Genomic DNA, 18,278 nt, shown 5'->3' with positions numbered 1-18,278 from the left:
TTCAATGCAATCCCTATCAAATTTCCAAAGGCATTTTTCACAAAAATAGAAAACACAATTCTAAAATTTGTATTAAATCATAAAAGACGCTGAATAGCCAAAAGAATCTTGAGAAAGAAAAACAAAGTAGGAGGTATCACACTACCTGATTTCAACTTATATTACAAAGTGATAGTTATCAAAACAGTATGGTACTGGCACAAAAACAGACACATGGAACAATGGAACTGAATACAGAGCCCAAAAATAAACCCAAGCATATATTATGAGCTAATTTTTGACAAGTCCAACAAGATACAATAGGGAAAAGATGGTGTCTTCAATAAGTAGTGGTAAGAAAACTAGATATCTATATGCAAAAGAATGAAACTGGACCTGATGCCTATCTTACACATCATACATAAAAAGCAACTCAAAATAGATTAAATACCTAACACCTGAAACCATAAACCTCCTTGAAGGAAATTTAGGAGAAAAATTTCTTAATATCCTCCTTGACAATGATTTTTTGGATATCCCATCAAAAGCTCAGGTAGCAAAAGCAAAAATAAGCAAGTGGGACTACATCAAGCAAATAAGCTTCTGCATAGCAGTAAAAAAAAAAAAAAACAAAACAGGGGTAAAAAGGTAGCACAGGGATTAGGGGAAAATATTGGCAAACCACACATCTGATAAGGGGTTAAAATCCAAAACATATAAGGAACTCACACAACTCAGTAGCAAAAAAAAAAAAAAAACCCAAATAACTGGATTTTAAAATAGGCAAGGACCTGAATAGCCATTTTTCCAAAGTCACACTAATGGTCAAATGGTATATGAAAAGATGCTCAACATCATAATCATGAGGAAAATGAAAATTAAAACCACAATAGATATCATCTCATGTCTCTTAGAATGACTATTATCAAAAAGGCAAAGACATAAGTGTTGGTGAGGATGTGTAGAAAACGAAACCTTTGTACATGGTTGATAGGAATGTAAATTAGTATAGCCATTATTGAAAACAGTATAGAGTTTCCTTCAAAAAAATACAACTACCATAAGATCCAACAATGCCTCTGTTGGGCATATATTCAAAGGTAATAAAATCAGCATCTGAGAGAGACATCTGCACTCCCACGTTTATGGCGGCATTACTTCCAATAGCCAAGATATGGAAACAAACTAAGTGTCCTGATGGACAATTTACTTACCCATTCAAGGACAGATGAATGGATAAAGAAATTGTGACGTTTGTATATACATATATTAAGTCCTCCCTTAATGTCATCAATAGGTTCTTGGGAACTGAGACGTTAAGCTAAATGAACATACAGCAGCTCCTCAAGTAACACTGTTTCCTTCAATCTAATTTTGGCATAATGCAAAATGAAAAAAAAAATCAGTTTTGTCATACTTTTTTTCCCCTCTTAACCACAGTTTCTAAGAACTTACTGATGACAATGAGGACTTTATACAATGGAATAGTTAGCTTTAAGAAAGGAGATACTGCCATTTGTGACAACATGGATGAACCGGGAGGAAAGTATACTAAATAAAGTAAGCCAGACACAGAAAAATACTGTATGATCTCACTGAAGAAGCAGAATGGGAGGCAGCGGGGTGAGAAGCTGAACGTATAGAGAGTAGAATGGTGGTTTTCAAGGGTCTGGAGGTAGGGGATGGGTGGGATGGGCAGAAGTAGGTCGGAGGGTACAAATCTGCAGTTAGGTAAGATGAATAATTCTAGAGATCAAATTAATACACAGCATGAGAACCATAGTTAATAATATTGTGTACAGAAAATTTGCTGAAAGAGATTTTAGGTGTACACACACAGAAACTATGGAAGGTGAAGGATACAGACATTTGTTTGACCATAGTAATCATTTCACTATGTATACAAAGCATGTTGTATGCCTCAGATATGTATAATAAAAAAATGAAAAAAAAACAAAAAACTGTATCCTACCTTCCAAAACCAGTTTCATATGCATTATGTCTTTGGATTTAGCAAGGAATTCACCTTTGCAGGCCCACTTACATACAACATTATAAATATACCAGGTGATTCATTGTACTATTCACAGTAAAAGATTGAAAGAAAGCCGGGCACGGTGGCTCACGCCTGTAATCCCAGCACTTTGGGAGGCCGAAGCAGGCAGATCATGAGGTCAGGAGATCGAGACCATCCTGACTAACATGGTGAAACCCCGTCTCTACTAAAAATACAAAAAAATTAGGCGGGCATGGTGGCGGGCGCCTGTAGTCCCAGCTACTCAGGAGGCTGAGGCAGGAGAATGGCGTGAACCCAGGAGGTGGAGCTTGCAGTGAGCGAAGATCGTGCCACTGCACTCCAGCCTGGGTGACAGAGCAAGACTCTGTCTCAAAAAAAAAAAAAAAAAAAGATTGAAAGACACCCAAAGGTCTATCAACAGGGGAAAGAACATGTAAATTAAATTGCTTATATTTCCATACAAAGGAATATTTGCAGCCATAAAAAAATGAAGGACAGTAAAAAGTAGTAAGACAAAAGGAATAAAATATATATATACACACACACACAAAAATATATATATATATATATATATACACACACATTTCCTTGTACATGCATAAAACACATCTGGAAGGTTACACGAGAAACCTCTGAGGTTTCTGGAGATGTAAACTGGGGGCATGAAGGCATGGGAAAGGGAGAGACTTCACTGTTTACCTTTTTATTATTTTCCAATTTTAAATCATTTGAATGTATAACTTGTCTAAAAATCAAATTTTAAAAGTTGAGGGAATTAACATTACAGAAAGTAACAAACCTCAAGGAAGCAGCCACCTTCACCAGATGGACAGTCTACCTCACTCTTCCCACGCTCCAGTAGTTACTGAATGCCACTCCCCTCCCTCCATTCAGTCTGCCCCACCTGCTGGCCTTCTAGAGCCTCAGTGCAGTCCTATTCCCACACCTCCAAACACATCCATACACTGTGATGGTCGATCTGGGACCACCAGTTGAGAGGAAATGTGTTGTGTTTCCACTCTTGAGACAAACAGAGTGTTATTTTATTGAGGTTTGGGATTTTTTTCTTGCATTAACAGGGTTTCTAGATCCCAGTAGGTGAATGAGAATGAAGTATGCTTTTATTGCATAAGGAATTTGTTTCTGATACACCAAAGTGATGATGTATGACTTTTCTTAAAGAAGTGGTTATTAGAAGAGTTAAAAATCAATAGAAACAAAAAGTCATAGGTATTGTTCCAACACTCCAGGAACATCACAATTTGGATTCTGTAGATGTGTGTAATATAATGTGTAATATTACATTCTGACAACCTCAAGTTGAAAACTGCACAGCTGAAGATCACTTATAGTCAGTAACACTTTTCAAACTTTAATTTTAAATTCATCAAGTCTCTCCCTAATATATCACACTTTTTAATAAAGGAAACTGTCAGATACGCTATAATACAGAGGAAAACGTTTATATACTCTTTCATTATAATTTTTCCACAACTTCCAAAATGAAGAAAAAGACATGGAAACATTAAGTTCAGAGAATAATTGTGGCAGACAATTCCCTCCTCCTGAAAGTTCAATTACCCCAACACAGGCATAATTTCTTACTAACTCAAAAGGAACTGAATTCACATATAAAGACAAACGTGGGATTCTGTTGAGTTCTGTTGGACAGAGAACACAATTGCTCAAGCACTGGTTGGGCACTTGTATTCTAATAGCTCATGGTTACTGAGCACTCCATGTTTGGGAAGAGCCAGTGCTGGGTGCCTGGCATGCATCCTTGCACCTCATCAGCACAACTATCCTATGGGCTCATCCTGGTTAACCTATTTTATAAATGAGAACACTAGCATCAGAGAAGTTAAAAAATTTGCCTAAAAACATCCAGAGTAGGTTTCATCGTTGCCCACTACTTTATAATGCTTTCCCAAGGGTACTGAGACGTTATCAAAACATGTTAGTGAAACAGTCTAAAACATCACAAATTGTAGGTTAATAAAAAATACCCAGAAAAGGGCAGCGTTATTAGAAATCTCAGCATAACGTAATAATAAGAACTTATGATGATTGTATTCTTTTCCTATTTTTTCTCCCATACAGGCATATGAAATACCATAAAATTTATTTTAGGGGTGTGTGTGTACATGTAGTTTCAGGATAATATAGTAATCTAAAACATTTTTAATATGGCAAAGTGTGGCAATACTAAATTTTTAAAAAGGATTTTTATTTAGCAAACAGAAAGCAAAAATGTTGTCCAAGTAACATGCATTTATTTTATCCCTAGGAATGTACCTTTCCTTCTGCAAAGGATGTGAGATCCTGGCATGTAAATGAACATGAGGGACTAGTCATGAAAATACTGTATATTCAATTCCTTAAATTCTAAAATTGTCGTAGCATTTAACATCCAACACACTAAACAATCTTTTTTCATATTCAATAAAAATAAGGACAAATTCAGTAAACTCAGATGGGCTATTTTATCACGTAAATTTTAAAAAAGCAAGGGCAATTTTTCAACTGATTTTCTTTTACCCTGATATGAGTCAATGAGAAAATATGAAATTGAAACATATCACCATTTCTCAGTGTTTACAAGTGGTAAGTCACAAGGAAAACCTTCCAAGGTCTTCTGTGTTGTTTTAAAAAGGTATTATAATCACATAATTTGGGAAACAATGTGTACTATTATCAAGAAACCTTTCATATTTTGTGAAATGGAGCACTTCCCAAATTTAAGAGACTATGGAAACCTTTTTCAGACATTTTTTAACATCCTCAGAAATGGAAATTCTTGTTAATGCTGATCTGATCAATTCCTCCAAGTATATGGACTACTTCTTTGCAAACTCCAAGCCCCCAAATCAAATTACCTGTTCAACTGTATCTGAAAATCAGTTACATACAAGCATCAGAAAGTGTTTCTCCCAGCAACATAGACCCAAAACACACTAAAAAACAAAAATTATCAAGAACATACAAAAGACATATCTTTTCATGTATTTATTTATTTTTTGAGATGGAGTCTCACTCTGTCACCAGGCTGGAGTGCAGTGGCTCGATCTTGGCTCACTGCAACTTCTGCCTCCTGGGTTCAAGCAATCCTCTGCCTCTGCCTCCCAAATAGCTGGGATTACAGGTGTCTGCCACCACGCCCAGCTAATTTTTGTATTTTTAGTAAAGACAAGGTTTCACCATGTTGGCCAGGATGGTCTTGATCTCCTGACCTCAGGTGATCCACCTGTCTTGGCCTCCCAAAGTGCTGGGATTACAGGCATGAGCCACCGAGCCCGGCCACAAAAGACATACCTTTTCAAAGCCACAATTACCTCTCACCTGGACCATTGTTTCTCACTGATCTACCTGTCATAACTCTTGCACCTAATCATCTACTTATATCATAGGAGAGTGTTCCTCTTAAAATATAAATAAGATCATGGTGTTCTTTTCAGGAACATTCAGTGGCCTCCTATTCCATTGCTATTAAGCACAAACTACTGACACATCACCTTATGGTTGTGTGAGATATACTGAGCCGTCCTTCTTGTCCTCACATCTCTAATCTTCTCACCTTCTGACTGTCCCCTCTGCTCACTCTGTTGGTCTCCACAACACTCTTCAAACATGCTCAGCACACTCTCACCCAGAGACTTTACACTGGCTTCCTCACTGTCTGGGATGCTCTTCTCTCAGGTAATCAAGTGGCTCACTCACTCACCTCTTTAAAATCTGTGCTCAAATACTGCTTTCTGTTCATATGGACCCTAAACACCTGTCTGTACTTCCAATTCCTGTTTTTTTTTTTTTTTTTTTTTTTTTTTTTTTTGGAGACGGAGTCTTGCTCTGTTACCCACGCTGGAGTGCAGTGGTGCAATCTCGGCTCACTGTAACCTCCGCCTCCCAGGTTCAAGCAATTCTCCTGCCTTGGCCTCCCAAGTAGCTGTGATTACAGGTGCATGCCACTGAGCCTGGCTAATTTTTGTATTTTTAGCAGAGAACGGGTTTCACCATGTTGGCCAGTCTGGTCTCGAACTCCTGACCTCAAGTGATCTACCTACCTTGGCCTCCCAAAGTGCTGAGATTACAGGCATAAGCCACTGTGCCTGGCCAGGCAATTCCTCTTTATCAAACTTAATTTTTACCATGGGACTTGCCAAACACATTATAATTAACTGATTTTTTTTAAGAGTTGAGTTACCTAACATTAAAATATAAACTCTATGCAGAGAATTCTACCTGTTTTGTACACTGATATGATTTCCAACATCTGACATACAGTAGGTATTCAATAAATTCTATTGTCTCAAAGCCGGCTGCAGTGGCACATGCCTATAGTACCTGCTACTTGAGAGGCTGAGGCAGGAGGATCACTTGAGCCCAGGAGTTGGAAACCAGCCTGGGCAATGTAACAAGACACTGCCCCTTAAAAAAAAAAAAAAACTATGAAATAAAATGTAATGGAACAGAAATAATTATCGCTTCAATTCTGAATCAGTTGAAAATAAATAACCACCCCAAAAATGAGGAAACCTACAGTAATCGTCTTTAATTCATATTGGATTTTAGGTTACTATTAAAATATTTTGCTATCTCAAGAATTCAGCAGGCTGAGCAGAGCAGATGGCTTGAGCCCAGGAGTTCAAGACCAGTCTTGGCAAAATGGCAAAACCCCATCTCTACAAAAAAATACAAAAATTAGCCAGGCGTGGTGGCCCGCATCCATGGTCCCAGCTACTCAGGAGGCTGAGGTAGGAGGGTCGCATGAACCCAGTAGGCAGAGGTTGTAGTAAGCCAAGATCATGCCACTGCACTCTAACCTGGGCAACAGAGCAAGACCCTGTCTCCCAACCAAAAAAAAAAAAAAAAAAGAATTCAGCTAGAAAAACCTTATATTTACTTTGATTAAGAAAATGTTTATAAACCAATACTTTATGATGCACACTGGTGAATATGAAGTTATACCTGAAGTAATATTAAATGACAGCTTTTCCATTTCTAGAATGTATGCATCAACTACCTTCACTTAAACATGGTATTATCCAAGCTCACAGTATCTGAGAAGGTTTGTGTCGTTATCTAGCAAACTAAAGTCAAGTCCTCTGTATTTCCCCACCTGTGATCTTCAAAGATATGGTGCTCCTTGAGATTGCTGTAAGGTAGGTCTGTTCTAAAACGTGTGAAAGGAAGAGAACCTGAAAAGGCAAGGTCTAAGAAGATCACTCATTTGGAGATGGCAAGGGTCACATCGGGGTTATCTAAGTCAGTGTGATTTACCCTTTGGTAAATCATACACATATTTCAAAAGTTACTTTATATGCTGTAATTCTTGCACACATATTTCATGGAAAATAAATTAGTATTACCTTGACTATCATCCATATCACCATCCCTTGAATGTTCTGATTGGATGTCTGGAGGGGTCTGAAGGATGGCCACGCTATTCTGATTTATAATCTTCAATTTCAGTTTTGGTTTTGACAGTTTTCTTCTTGGAACTGCAACTGTGAGGCTCTGTAACTGAGTCATCCCTGATTCAGTCAAACACACACCATCCTGGGTCTTGGGTGGGTCTAAAATTACAAAATCCCAAGAATACAAATTTAAACTTTCATTTTAAATTTGACTGATTACTGATTACTGATTACTGATACCCATGTCAAGGGAATGTGACTGTAGTTCTAGAAAGCAATTACGTATCTATGAAATGCATGAATAATTAACTTCATGAAACCCAATAAAAACTAGGAAAAATAGGTCAAACTTCCTTGGATTATAGGCAGAAATGTTACATGTTTTTAAAAAATGGTCTTCCTGGGCCGGGTGCGGGGGCTCATGCCTGTAATCCCAGCACTCTGGGAGGCCGAGGCGGCAGGCAGATCACGAGGTCAGGAGATTGAGACCATCCTGGCTAACACAGTGAAACCCTGTCTCTTCTAAAAATACAAAAAATTAGCCGGGCGTGGTGGCGGGCACCTGTAATCCCAGCTATGCGGGAGGCTGAGGCAGGAGAATCGCTTCAACCCGGGAGGCGGAGGTTGCAGTGAGCCGAGATCATGCCACTGCACTCCAGCCTGGGTGACAGGGCGAGACTCCGTCTCAAAAAAGTCTTCCTGGCATTTCTGTTTTCATGTCCCAATAAAAAGAGTTAGAAGCACTGCAAAGAAATGCAATGCTCAGCTAATCCACTATGAGCTTTTTCCTGGAAAAGATCAAAAGGCAGGGATCTATTTACACAAGAAAAGAGAGAATACTCCAGAAGCTCATCTGGAAAAATCAGAGTATCAACATAATTACTAATAGGGAGAAGTAATAAATAAGTACAAATCCTGCAGATTTAATTTTAAATGTACAAAACTGTTGTTCCTTAGAACAATTCCTGTACTATCCAAATGTTTTTGTATCAGGTGCTATTAAATACAAGTATTCAAAAGAATGACTGTTTAATAAGAATATCATATTAATCAGCATACTAGGCTTATTAATTATTTTAAAAAATTAAGAGATTGAATTAATTCTAAAAGAAATCTGCTTGCTAACTAGGCCGTATTTTCTGCTAACTGATAATTAAGCACAGTAATATATCAATGAAACCAAAGTAAGTATGGCATTAATGGTTATTCTAAGAGCTGTTATTTTTGTTGCCAACTTGCTGAAATTTATAGGAATACTGCCCCAGTAAAGCTGGATGACATTTTATATATCATTGTGGAAATGATTACCAACATTATGGAATTTGGATAGAACACCCATATGATTGAAGCAGATTTTACAAGTGGTAAGCCAATTATGTAAAAATTAAGCAAAGTAAATTAATTAAATTAAGTAAAGCATTTCAAATTTTACCTAGCTCTTTTACTTTTGTGACAATTTGTGCTACAAGTGAAGATCCACAGCAGTCTGAGGAAGGCACTGAAATGAAAAAAAAAAAATCCAGGTAATTCTTTTCAGAAAAGGTAAAGTGTATTTACATACTTATATATGATTAAATTTTCTGTTTCTATACTCATTTTATTAAAATAAATGTTTGAACACTAAAGTTAAAAGCACTTTTTAAAGCAACAACAAAACAAGAAGTGATGAAGGAAATACTCAAGTCATGGAGGAAAACCTGGCTAAGAAAGAATCAACACATTGGATTTTGACATATTGTCAATAACTACAAGATCATGTTCCTTGGAAGCAAAATTATAGTTTACATCTAAAGTATGTGCTTTTTATTGTTTCATGTAAATTGTTTTATAACAAGTTGTGATAAGTCATGTATAACCAACAATAATATTTTTCATAAAATACTTGTCAAAGTAAGTTTCACAAAGATAAAATAGAGTAGAGCTAAGCTAATTCATTGGTTATGGACAGTAAGGTGCAAATGAGTGGTACAAGAGTGCAGACTCACAGTTTAAATTATTCTCTTACCATTAGACGCAGGCATATAGGGTCTGCACATGTTACAATCAAAACCAATGTCTGCTACATTTTCCACTTCTTCCTCAGTATTTAAGTTCTGACGAACTGCATGCATCCATCTAAAAAGACCATATTTGTACATTTTTTAAAAAAATGGAATATACTGAGAACTGCTACCTTTTAAACCTGTAACACTGAGTCTTCAAACTTAAAAGCCCTAAGCCTCACATGCTCCTCCTACCTTGCCCTTTTCTCCTAACTATCCCTATTAACAGAAAAACTTTCATAGAGCTAAGGAGGAAATAAAAAGGAATGAGAACAACTATTAGAGAGGAAGCAAAGCACATTACATAAGGAAGCTAATTATTTTATAATCATATATTAAATATTTCAAAGACAGCAAGAAAGCTAGTTAGGGCAAACACAAAGGTATTCAGAAAACTGCAAATGGCAGTGCTAGCGTATATGGGCTCCAGGCAATGCATCTAACTTGAAGTAGACATATCTCATGGAAAGCGATGTTGAATGGTAATTGGGAAATAAAGCAAAAAGTTGTCTTGCAATGGAACAGATAATTAGTAGCCAGAATCCCAAGAATACTGTACTACTGATAAAATAATACTATCAATATATGTTCACTGCTTAACTTCTGAAGAGTACAACAATATACCAATGAAAGCAAGGAAACATTCTTGATTTTGAAATTCCACATAATTATGTAGGGAGGGCAGAAGGTGCTATCTACTACCTAGATATCTAGTATCTAGAGCTTTAAGAGAAAGTGGTTTAAGGAGAACAGAAAGCGTTAGATATTTTTTACAATCTATTAAAAGATTCAGAAACCCTTCATAAGAAACGGCATAGATGAAGGCAATAATTCTCCATCTAATTTCAAGGGATTCCTAAACCCTCAAAAAGGCCTAAATTAAAAATCTTTAGTCTTGGGTGGACACAGTGGCTCACGCCTATAATCATAAAACTTTGGGAGGCTGAGGTGGGCAGATCACAAGGTCAAAAGATGGAGACCATCCTGGCCAACATGGTGAAACCGTCTCTACTAAAAATACAAAAATTAGCTGGGCGTGGTGGCATGCACCTGTAGTCCCAGCTACTCCGGAGGCTGAGGCAGGAGAATCGCTTGAACCCAGGAGGCGGAGGTGGAGTTTGCAGTGAGCCAAGATAGCGCCCCTGCACTCCAGCCTGGCGACAGAGCAAGACTCTGTCTCTAAATTTAAAAACAAAACAAAACAAAACTTTAGTCTGGAGTTGAGAATTCAAAACAGGAAATCAATTCTGTAAGTTTCTAGGTGACTAAAAATCTACAAGGCAAAAAGTTCTGTACCTAAAACTTGTGATTAAGGAAAAGCTATTTTCCATTTTTTTTGCTACATTTCAAAGAGAAAAGCTTTAAAAAGATGAAAAAATAGCACAATACCTATCACATTGTCTACATTGCAGAATAAGATCTTCTTCTCTATAGTTTCAATAGCAGACTGGACAGGAAGATAAGCTTGCACAAGGAGCGCACTGTGTGTAATTGTTCTGCCATTCACATCTTAGACCTGCAGATGTTGCTCCACAGTGTCTGCACCAAACATACCTGAAATCCAAATCCCCCCGAAAAGTCTCAATTTTATTTTCTTATTCAGTTACTGTAATTCAGGAAGCTACATACGAACATAATGGGGCTAATGATTTAATGTGTATGTGAAAATTTTTCTGATTAGTGGTATCTATCATAGAATATGTGTATTATTCAATTAAATAGGTATGGCTAATTTTTAAAAACTAAAGTGGTATGAAAAAGCTCTGAACTTGAAAGACTAACAAGGCAAACAAACCCTAGAGAACCATTTGCACTTCCAGCCTCCTTTGGGAACTGTCTGCAATGGAGGGTCTAGGCACTAGGTGTGATAACTTATGTCACAATCATCTCACAGCAGGAGTCTTCCTGGGTCAGTTGCCTTCCCACAGGCCTCACACACAGTGCACTCAAGACACCTCCAACCTTTGCTAAGAACCACTTTAGTGATCTGTAAAAGAAACAACCAATCCATGTGATTTATGCATTAACCTAACATAATCAAATATACTATATAAATTAATATGGTGCTTATGTACCTAGAAGCAGAAAGGGGCAATCAACTAACATTTATTGAGCACCTACGGAGGCCTAATACTGGGTTGGCCATGTTCATACATGCTTTTAGGAGCCTACTGAGCAGAATAATAGAAAATGGCACATATTTTAATGCCTTTTTAAAGTCCACATAATTACCTTATGCTGTACATTTAATGTCCACTATATTTATAGATATAGTGACCAGATTTTAAAGAAATCAAGTAAGCTTCACTATTATTGATACATAATTTGAAAATACATCAACAAAATCTCCATCTACATTTCCATGCTTAGAATCAATAGAAAAAATACCAAAAAAATTAATGTAAAGCATGAGTTCTTAGGGACATTTTATGATCTTAGAGGATTTCTATTTAGACTATGAAGCTAGGAATTCTGAAGTTCACATTCACTCCTCTGTTTATTCTCCCCTCTCTCAAGGGTATAAGTTAGCAGAACATTTGGGAATCTCCAAATCCCTAACAAACTCCTGAAGGAAACCACACCATGTAATATTAAGATTGTGGAACTTCTTTAACATCTCAAAAGACTAGGATCCTCAGACAGAACCAATCAAGTGCCCACATTATAATGAAACAGCAAGTAATGAGGGTACAGAATAAAAATTCAGATCATGAGGTACATGAAAGCCTAAAAGCTACCAGAGAAGAAAATAAAAGAGTTAAATTCAAAGGAACATCCATCAGAATGGCACAAAACTTCCCAACTCCAGATGCTAGAAGAGTATAAGTTTCCAATTCTACAGGAAAATACTTTTCAAAGTACAATTCTCAACCTAGCTACACAAGCAACTATGTGTGAAGACAGAATACGTTGTAGACACAGGAAGACTCAAAATTCAGCTCCTTCATTCTCCTTCTAATAAAGTTACTTAGAGATATGCGGAACAGAATGAGGATGTATTACAAAGAAAAGGAAGACTTGGGATCTATAAATCAACAGATCCAACAAAGAACATCAGGCCAGGGAAGTTTAAGGATGAGAACAACACACCCAGAAGCCACTGGCACATATCAGAGCAGGAGAAGGGAATGTCTAGAAGGAGGGTAGGACTTCTCCCAGAAAAAAACAGTACTTTAAAAAATAATCTTATATGATAGTTCTATAGTAGGCAAAAACAAAGAACGAATGGAAAGTCACTATTACTTTCTTGTTATTAAAAACTCCATGAAAGACAAAAGAAACTCATAGTATACTGTTTAGATCTGCAGTGAACATTTACTGAGTCATAACCAACACCTTATTAATTGAACTAAACATAGTAATACAACTATATTGGGAGAAGGAAGGAGGTGTATTTTAAGACCTAAATCAGAATTTATTTATTCATAGCAGAAAGTCAACAAAATCTAGCATTGATAAAGCAGTAAACCAGTTGATTATTTAGAGCTGTAACATTAACCACAAGAAAAAAGACCTGAAAAGATTAAAAGTGATTGCCTCAGATTTAGAGGTAGAGTAAGACAAGAGTTGGTTGTTCATTACAAGGCCTTTTTTTTTTTTTTTTTTTTTTTTTGAGATGGAGTCTTGCTCTGTTGCCTGGGCTGGAGTGCAGTGGTGTGATCTCAGCTCACTGCAACCTCCGGCTCCCATGTTCAAATAATTCTCCTGGCTCAGCCTCCTGAGTAGCTAGGACTAGAGGAATGAGCCACCACACTCGGCTAATTTTTGTATTTTTAGTAGAGATGGGGTTTTACTGTGTTGGCCAGGATGGCTTGAACTCCTGCCCTCAAGTGATCCACCCACCTCGGCCTCCCAAAGTGCTGGGATGACAGGTGTGAGGCACCACACCCGGACCGTTACAAGGCTTTTAATGTCATTTGATTTTTAAACATGTATATTTATTATTTTGATTAGCTTATTGATTTTTAAGAATTTGTCTTAGATTACCAAGTTAGTATATTATTTGCCCAAATGAAGGAAATGGCCTGGGGTAAGATCAGGGTGGCTTAGAGCAGTAGCCAGCAAACATTTCCAATAAAGGGCCAGAGAGTAAACACAAAGTTTTGAGGGCCATATGATCTGTTGCAACTTTATAAAAACTCTGCCAGTGTAATGCAAAAACCGCTACAAATATATGTAAACAAAAGAACATGGCCATATTTCAATAAAAGTTTATTTGCAAACACAGGAAATGGGCCAGATTTAGTCTATGGGCCAGTCTGCCTGACCCTGGCTTAAACAATGACCTGAAGACAAAGTGGCAGACAGATCTGAGGTGTTTAGTGGCAGAATTTTTAAAATATTTATCTTCATTCCTATTAAGTTTTCTTCACAGATACCTGTGGTCCCTTTTACAACCAAACTCTCAAGTTTCTCCGCTTATATTCACTCTTCAAAACACTGCAGTCTGGTCTCTACACCCACATCCACTCATAACTGCTTAAGCCAGGCTTGTCAAGACTTTCTTATTCTCAAATCTAATGGAAATATTAGTGTTTGTGTTTCTTGACTTCTAGTACTTCAACACTTCAACAATTTCTCCCTCTTTGAAATTTGCTTTTAACTTAGGTACTGGGGTTGTACTATCATTTTTTTCTTCTGTTGAACCAGTTTAGCATTAGTTTTAAAAGTTTTTTCAAATAAGATGTCATCCAGGATTCCATCCATGGTACCATGTCCAAAGTTGTTACAGATATGTTTTATAATCTAATACGGACACATGCTTCAACGATAATGGAGTAGATGGGACCAGCCTGTTCTCCCATAAGATAGTAGAAAATTGGACAAAGTGTATGAAACAACTGTTTTCAGATATTGGACAACACATAGTAAAGGAGACAGTGGTCTCTGAGAGGAAGGAAACACTCAGGGAGTCCTATGATATTCTGCCTAGAAACATTTTCCAGAACGCTGCCCAGGGAGGGAGAACCTCAGCAGAGTATAATCAATGGCCTCGCTGAGGTTAGGGAAGGTGAGGCAGTGGAATTTGCAGGACACAGTACTCAAAATGAAGAAGCAATAAGGACTAAGAGCTCCAGAAATCTACAAAGGATCCCCTGAAGTCTTTGGTGGAACACCAAGCCGTACTTCTAGAAGCCCAAAGACCCACAACCAGGGGAAAGTACATCTACTGGGAATTTGTAAGCTGCACAATTACCAGAGCTTGCAAAAGGCTCAAAGACAAGTGAAGCACAACCAGTCAGAGTACAAAGACACTGGTGAACAGGGGGTAGAATTCAGTAGTGATCCCAGAAAGGCCAAGTCTTAAGTATAGGGTTAAACTAATGCTAGGACTGCAGCTACCAAAATGTGGACTAGGGAACCCCAGTGGGTCTGTAAAGTTAAAACAAGTTTAAATAATACTAAGATTTAATTTGCCTTTTTTCACTTTATTCACAATTATACAGTGGTGTTTATAGAAGCTACATGTTGTATCATAATATTACACTGACATTGTACAGGTTGTGCTTCTGTAGTCTTGTGTTACAAAATGTTCCTAGTTTTAATTTCTAAAATGCTGATTAGTCCATAGTTAAAATCCTCATGAACAAAAACTATGGCATCCCCAGTAATTTTAAAGAGTGTTAAGGTTCTAAAACCATAAAGTTTGAAAATATCCACCTTAGAGTGAAGGCTTTCTAGACTTGCCCCAGCAAGCTTAAAAAGAAGCTTCAAAGGTATCAAACTTATCCGCAAACAATTGCCTCCTGCAATAAAAATGCAAGCTGAGCCAATTCACATATCCCTAGTATATTTCTAGATACTGCTGTATTTCTCAATGAGACTGCAGTATTCTATACTGTCCAAAACAGTGTTGTCTAAAAGGAACCACACATAATTTTTAAAAACAGGAATAACTAGGTGTCTGATAGTGCACTAATTGTCCAATCTTAACTTATGTAAGTCGTATTCATCTGTAAAATGGGAATTCGGTAATTGTTGGATGGGTTAAAAGAAATATATTACTATCTTGAAAGGGATCTTATTCAATTTCCTTAGGTCCAAAACATTAAGTATTCTAAAAAACAAAATCTAATGATAGCAGCTACTTTTATACAGAATATAAAGCACAAAGAAGAAAAGAAACATGTTTTATGCATATATAACTCCATTTTTAATTGGCTTTATATACTCTGTGTTTTTCAGTCACATACCATGAGCAACTAATTTTTAAAAACTACATAAATTAACCGTACTAGTCTTCTATTTTGGATAGTATTAATTACAATCTTTCATTTTGATTCCTAAATTCACAAAAACCTGTATTACCCTATAAAATAAATACTAGTGTAGTTATCAACAAAGAATTCTGAAGGAGATAATGTTGATTTGCTTACTATACTGACATTTTACTGACAATGATATAACACAGTGATGTCTGAAGGGCAGGGAGAATGGTATAAAAATCACTCATGATTCACAACCTATTATTGAAACTGAGGTTAGTATTTATATTACAAGGTATGGCAATACTAGAAAAGATTTCCTTGTGGAGTATACAGTTTAAGACCTCTGCTGTACAGCTATACCTCCATGCTTGCTTCCAGTGGCCATGACACTTTATTCAAATATGTAAGTTTTATGAAGACTGAGTTCTTAAAAAGAAAAAACCAAGAACCTTAGATACAACTAGTGAAGTATTGAGACCTGTCCATATTTAAAACCAAGCACACGATACCACTTAAAAGGTTCCCCAGAAAGCCTCTATCCTGAAATGCTTGAAAGTGAGCAGTGCTGACTCTCGATTATTATCAATTGCATTAAATATGACACTTGTTTTGTTTCTTTTGGCCGTAAGGAGAAAATGTCATTTTGTGTATGAGTGAGCACAGAGGAGAGAGAATGTGGGAAAGAACAGAATGGGCTAATAATTTTTTACTAAATACTCCAGTTCTCAGCTTTATAAATCAACAGACAAAATGAATCAGCTAAACCTAAAATCTTTGTGAATAGTATAAATTGTCTTTTAAATTAAATGCATATATTTTTATGTTTTACTTTTTCAAGACAAAAGCAGGATATTAGTACAATATAAGATTTACAGAGAAGCAAATTTCTTGAGATAGGAAACCCTTAAAAGCAGTATTTAAAGTACTTAAATACTGTCACATATGTTTAATAATCATAATACTTAATTGTGAGAACTGGGAGCTCATGTTACTACTAAAACCAAATAAAAATTCAATACATATTTGTTAACTCAACTTAAGGATGTTTACCTTAATACTGACACAGTATGGATGGTAACACTGACCACACTGAGAACAGGCAAGTAATCTTCCTTCTGCTCCTTGGCCAAAACTGCCACAAACTACACACATATCCTGAAGTTAAGAAAACAGAACATATTTTAAATGGAGACTAAGCTAAAAACCTACAAATTTTACTTTAAAAATACCTTCTTAACTAATACAGCTCTATAGCTAAATATTGGATCACTTCTGTGTATATGAGATAAAGCAGAAATGTACAAGGAGGAATTCAATGAGGAAGACAGTAAATTGTCAAGTTCAAACCTGATTCAAAGTGAATTTGTCACTGCTGGAAAACAACACAACCGTAGTGTGCATAGAGTTTTCTTCATCATCCTTATTTGATGAAATATCTGCAGTAGACACCTATAAAAAGCAAAATACACAAAATACAAAGTTATATTTTTCACTTGTTTTACACTTAACTGGAAAGCTTCAGAAAATTCATAATCAAAACATATATTTTTGCTAAGGTCTAGAATAACAATTCCAAATATTAATGCTAAGATACTACAGTAAAATGGAGTCATGACATTTTATTATTCAACTCATTCTCTCTTTAGAGGTAGAATTCCTTTAGACCAAGAAGTAATGAGAAAATATAATAAACCTGTCTTAGTAAGACTTGATTATGCAGAATTCTAATCAAGAAACTATAAATGATAATATTATAAGTATGTACACACACAAATCTATCACTATTTTAATGACACACACTTGGGATCTGCAATGTAGTTAGTCTGAACTGAGATGTCCTGCAAACATAAAATACAGCACGTAATTACATATTACATGTTGAAATGGTAATATTTTAGATATATCGGTCAAAATGGAAGGCATTAAAATTAATTTCCCCTGTTCACTATAACCTTTATTTTGTTTCGAGATGAGTTTCACTCTTGTTGCCCAGGCTGGAGTGTAATGGCGCGATCTCGGCTCGTTGCAACCTCTGCCTCCTGGTTCAAGCTGTTCTCCCTGCCTCAGCCTCCCAAGTAGCTGGGATTACAGTTGTCCACCACCATGCCCAGCTAATTTCTGTATTTTTAGTAGAGACGGGGTTTCACCATATTGGTCAGGCTGGTCTCTTAACTCCTGACCTCAAACGATCCACTGCACCCAGCTCACTGTAACTTTTTAATGTGGCTACTACGAAGTTTTAAATTGCATATGTGGTTCTCATTATATTTCTATAATGATCCCTCCGCGACTGCCGCCACGTTTCCCTCCCCCTCCAGCGGCCGTTCCGCGGCCGCGGCCCCCAGCGCTCCCCAGGCTGCGACGCCGCGCCCGCGGCCCGGGGTAACGGTCGGCCTGGGGCCCACAGTGACAGACTCTGCGGCGCGGGGGGAGATGGGGGCGGCCGCCTTCCAGGCGACGACGACGACAACGACGAGGAGCAGCCGCCGCTGCTGCCGCTCACCGGCCGCTGCTGGGCACGGGCACGGGCACGGGCGCGGGTAAGGCGCCTCCCCGTGAGCGGCGGGCCCAAGACCGCTCGTCATCCCCGGCCGCCGCGGGTCTCCCCCCGGCGCCC

At 37.4% G+C, this 18,278-nt stretch overlaps 1 protein-coding gene across 1 annotated transcript; it reads right to left on the bottom strand.

Annotated features, from left to right (window-relative positions):
- Positions 1-11,098: 11,098 nt before the first annotated feature.
- Positions 11,099-18,237, bottom strand: LOC134757222 (histone-lysine N-methyltransferase 2C-like). The gene is made up of 4 exons (XM_063698385.1): positions 18,165-18,237; positions 17,009-17,110; positions 16,712-16,816; positions 11,099-11,439 (listed from the first exon to the last, which is right to left on the bottom strand). The coding sequence occupies exons 2-4, from the start codon at positions 17,060-17,062 to the stop codon at positions 11,341-11,343; spliced, it is 258 nt and encodes an 85-aa protein (XP_063554455.1). The 5' UTR covers positions 17,063-17,110; positions 18,165-18,237; the 3' UTR covers positions 11,099-11,340.
- Between the last annotated feature and the right edge of the window lie 41 nt (positions 18,238-18,278).

Source organism: Gorilla gorilla, chromosome 16 (genome assembly GCF_029281585.2).
Source record: "Gorilla gorilla gorilla isolate KB3781 chromosome 16, NHGRI_mGorGor1-v2.1_pri, whole genome shotgun sequence".
Classification (NCBI taxonomy): Eukaryota; Metazoa; Chordata; class Mammalia; order Primates; family Hominidae; genus Gorilla; species Gorilla gorilla.
This window is presented reverse-complemented; position numbering and strand designations above follow the sequence as displayed.